Below are 4,719 nucleotides of genomic sequence, written 5' to 3'. Positions count from 1 at the left end.
GCGGTACGACAATTGTTGAAAAAACCGAGAAGGAGGTGCACGAGAAAGTCATGCACGAAATGGAGGTGCAACACTAGCGAGGGTGACGTCGCGACGATGGCCGGAGGAGCGTGGTGGTAGCGACGGAGGAGGGTGATGGCAGCGACGGTGCCACGAAAGAGTGACGCGACGGTGATGGGAGGTGCAACACAGAGAGGGTTCACGTTCGTGTGCGCCTTAGCGTGGTTGCAGGGTCGAAGGTGGCCTGAGGTGGTCGGAGACTTTGGTGGCAGAGGTTGCAGCGGAGAGAGAGAGAGAGGAAAGAGTTGTAGAGGCGCGGGGAAGAAGAAGGGGGTTCGCAAAATTAAAACCCTAAATAAACCCTATGGCTTGGGTTCCTTTAACAACCGAGGCCATACACCCCTAATGGCTAGTGCAATTTTTCAAAAATGCAGTCCCTTTTTGGCTTCGGGTCTTCTTGAATCGAGGCATATAATTGCCTTTGGCACCGGTTTTGGGTGAACCAAAGCCTATAGCACTCTTTGGCTTCGGGTGTTAGTTGAACCGAGGCCTTAAACTTGTCTAAAATTGCAAAAATCCCACCGCGCTATTATATGCTTCCGGCCCTGGCCAACAGAGGCATATAACACTACAAAAAATCATGTATATAACGATGTTTTTAATACGACAGTTAATTAAAACTGTCGCTTTTTGCAGTATAATACGTTAGTTTGATAACAGCCATAATGTACATGTATAATATGACGTTTCTAACCACCATCTTTTACATTATCATATTATATTTAAAATTGTGTCATTTTGAAATACCACTTTATATAAAATATTATTTTTATAATTTTATGAAATTATTTCCTGTCCCATTTTTGTCTCGATACTTACTTTTTTTTTGTAAAACTTTATTCCCTCTCTTTTCTATTTCATTTTCCCACTCAACAATTTAATATTTTTTTAACTTTTCAACAAAATTTTAAGTTTCCAAAATCACAGACCCAAATGACTGAAACCCAGCACTCTCACTTCATTCTCTGCGTTCACTCTCTACCCGTTCGCCACTTTCTTCTTTCTGCGTTCAATCTCTCCCCGTTCGCCTCTTTCTTCTTTCTCCTTTATCCTTCATTTCACCCTAAATCACTTCACTCTCTCAGAACGTTCCCTCACGTCTTCGTTCGCTCTCCGTTTCTCCTTTCTCCTTTCTCCTCTTCGTTTCCCCTCTTTCGTTTCACCTCTTTCTCCTTTCTCCTTCCTTCGCCTCCATTTGCACCTCCATTTGCGCCTCAGTCCACGATTGTCGCCGTTCTCATTTGCTCGATTGGACGCAAGACGAAGAAGACGCGCTCATCGCCGGAGTTGAAAAGCACAGTCCCGGAAAGTGGAAGAACATTCTCAAAGATCCCCAATTCGCCCCTTTTCTCACTTCTCGTTCCAACATCGACCTCAAGGTAAATCCTTTAACAACCAACACTTTTTTTCTTTTCTTCAATCCTATTACAATTGGGTTAGGGTTCTTAAAACTCCCCCTCTTTCAGGACAAATGGCGGAATTTGAGCGTCAATAACGGTTCTCAAGGCTCCAAAGACAAACCTAGGGTTCCCAAGCTCAAGGCTCTTCCTCCTCCTCCACCTCCTACTTCTGCCACCTCCTCCACCACCACCACCGCTCCTCAAAACGCCCCTCCTACTCCTCTAAACGCACAGGTCGAGGTTGCTGCCCTTGATTCTTCTCTGAATGACCAAGATGTCAAAAAACCCCCGAGGTATGAAAGTAACACTATGTATGTATTGTGCTCTTTATTAATTTGCGCCGGTTAGCAGGTGTTTGATGTTGTATTAGCAGTCTTGCAATCATTGTTGTTCACATTCATTGACCCCCCAATTACAAATTCGAATTCTTTTGTTATGAATATGAAAAATGAGTGGCTATTTATTCTGCCAATTAAGATCATAATCTGAGGAGCTGTCTGTCGATACTTTTGTTCTTTTATCAGGTATAATGCAATGGTTTTTGAAGCTTTATCAGCACTAAAAGATAATAATGGATCTGATCTAAATGCCATTGTTAGTTTCATCGAGGTCAGATGAAGATCTTTGTTACCAATGTTTCGATAATATTTGTCAATGATATTACTCTATATATAATTCGTAAAGTGGTTAGAAGAATACTTATTTTTGAGATTATATATGATAAGGGTTTTACATTTGAAAACCTAGAATGGGAATGCATGTCACTTTCCATATGCCTGTTATCGTTATCATGCTTTGTAGATCTTGAGATTTTAGTTCCAGTTGTTTTCTAAGGTTTCTGACTTACCAGAGCAGTCTTATTGGAGAAGTAATCAACATTTTTTTTCTGTCAAAGTATAAATATTTTGGGTGGTAACAACCGATTTGTTTGCATTGTTTTAAATTATCCCTTTGTGATCTTCACTATTTAAGATCAATTCTTGAACTCCAAGACCCTGATAATGGTTTTGTTATGATCTTTTAAAAGTAGTATGTTTAGGCCCTGCTCCTTTTCTGTGGCGGAGAGGAGAATTTGAAAATTACTTTAATATGGTTTGTTTATTGCCTATATTATTTTTAAGCATTACAATTTTTATTTGAGAATTTTAGTTGTAACAATCACTACACATGATACTGCAGCAAAAACATCAAGTTCCTCAAAATTTTAGAAGGGCATTAAGTACAAGGTTGATGAGGCTTGTTAGTCAAGGGAAACTTGAAAAGGTAATTTAGTTTCAATATGGTGAATTGGTAATTTTACTGTATTGCATATTATAGTTGAGTGTGACCCTTGGTACAATGGGTGGGGCTTTTTTCTTACTGTTTCAACTTCTGGAAACAACCGCTATGCTTGGTAGAGTAAAACTATGTATATCTACTCTCACCACTCCTCAATCCTAACAAGGTGGGAATCTCATACATTGGACTTTCTTGAAGTTTATGTCTTGAAGCTTGTTTTTGGTATTGTAGGAGTAATCTACTCTTTACCCTTACTCATATATACTATATTATTTCTTCATTGCAGGCACCAGATATTGAAAGTTGTGTGTCATCTCCGCATGAAATACTAGGATCAAGTGGTGGAAGCAAAACACCTTAGACTTAGGACTTTTAATGTTGTCTTTTTTTCTTAGATGCTTGAATATTTTGGTACTCTTAATGTTGTCTTTTTTTTTCCAAATGCTTGAATTGGTACTTTGATGTAGTTATGTTATATTAACAATGAATCAATTTAGTTTATCAATTTCTATTTGATAGTGCTATAATTTTTTATATATTTTAAATTATCATGAAAAAATAATTTTATCGAATTATGAAAGTATAAGAAATATTAAAAAAGAATAAATAATTAAATATTAAAATTATGTCATTTGATCTATTTGATAATGACGTAATTAATCTCAGAATAAATTGTAATTAATTAAACTGGTGACATTTAAAAATGTCATAATATAATGATAATAGTGTCAGTTTAAAGCGTCGTTTTTCATATTATATTTGTCATCTAGTAAAAATATTATGTCAGCTTTAATTGACGTTTTTTGCCTCTTTAAACCGCCATTTTATACGTTGTATAAAATGACGGTTGTTGCGGTGGTTCATCTATAACCGTCGTATTATACTTTGTGACGGCAAGAATTACGACATTTCAGGAAACCGTCACTCAAGTAAATAACGACAGTTAAAAGTGACGTAAATTACAAAAATAAACGTCGGTATTTACATGTTTTTTTGTAGTGTAAGACGAGGTAAAAAGGAAATTTTGCACTATAACCTCCCTTTCTTAACTGAGTGTCATCCTTCTTTATCTCCCAAGCCTCTAGTTTCCTCTTCTTTTTAGGCTTTCCTGGCATCACTCTTTTTTGTGGGGGAAATACATCTTGATATGGAGTTCTTTCTCATGCTCTTTGACCGTTGATTGGGTAATCGATAGAATTGTAAGTTTCTTCATATATGGTATTTCTAAACCAGTCAGACATGAAGTCCTCTCCATTTAAGTTGATAAATTTCATTGTAATAAAGGCATGAGAACAGGGCATGCCACTAATGGCCCACTTTCTGCATGTGCAATCCCTTTTGTCAATGTTCACAGCAAACTGCTCCCCAAGTTGAGAAACGTGCCTAACTTTGAATAACTTTTCCGCTGAGCACCTGATTTGGAATAAAAAAATGTTATGTACAGGTAAGGACCAAATTGGGACTATTTGAAGTCATTAAAACACCAAAATAAATAACTTAAAGCACAATGTGGACCAAATATTAAAATGGACCTTGGTATCCAATATCTTGTTAACCATAATTCTTTATCAAGCCTGTTTTGAACTTTTGGGAAGATTGAGCCTTGACGTGATTTGAGCTTTGTTCTGTTGTATGCCCATCTTTTCATTATGTAAACCCTAATATCCTCCAACATGCTAATGGTGGGCTTACTTCTGGTATGAACTATTGCACTATTGAATCCCTCACACATATTGTTCACTAATTTGTCACAAATTGCTCTTGAAGTGAACCTTGACCTTGACCAAAACCTGATATAGTGAACTTTATATGAAGTTATCAATGTTGATTACACTAAATTTTCAAAATCAATTCAGGAAACAAAAAATGCAAAGTATATGGAGGATGACGTGCCTTGGTGGAATTGCAATCAAATGTTTGAAAGCATTGAGATTGCCCTCCCTAATGTTCCTCATGTAGGCCTCCCAAGCTTGTGGATATG

General features: G+C 37.3%; 1 protein-coding gene across 1 annotated transcript; it reads left to right on the top strand.

Moving 5' to 3' along the window:
- Positions 1-1,127: 1,127 nt before the first annotated feature.
- On the top strand, positions 1,128-3,258 carry LOC114165212 (telomere repeat-binding factor 4-like; the record flags this gene model as incomplete). The annotated part of the gene is made up of 5 exons (XM_028049872.1): positions 1,128-1,439; positions 1,527-1,753; positions 1,985-2,069; positions 2,640-2,723; positions 3,025-3,258. Coding segments are annotated over 5 exons (783 nt in total), but the record flags the coding sequence as incomplete, so codon positions are not given.
- Between the last annotated feature and the right edge of the window lie 1,461 nt (positions 3,259-4,719).

Source organism: Vigna unguiculata, chromosome 10 (genome assembly GCF_004118075.2).
Source record: "Vigna unguiculata cultivar IT97K-499-35 chromosome 10, ASM411807v1, whole genome shotgun sequence".
Lineage (NCBI taxonomy): Eukaryota > Viridiplantae > Streptophyta > Magnoliopsida > Fabales > Fabaceae > Vigna > Vigna unguiculata.
This window is presented reverse-complemented; position numbering and strand designations above follow the sequence as displayed.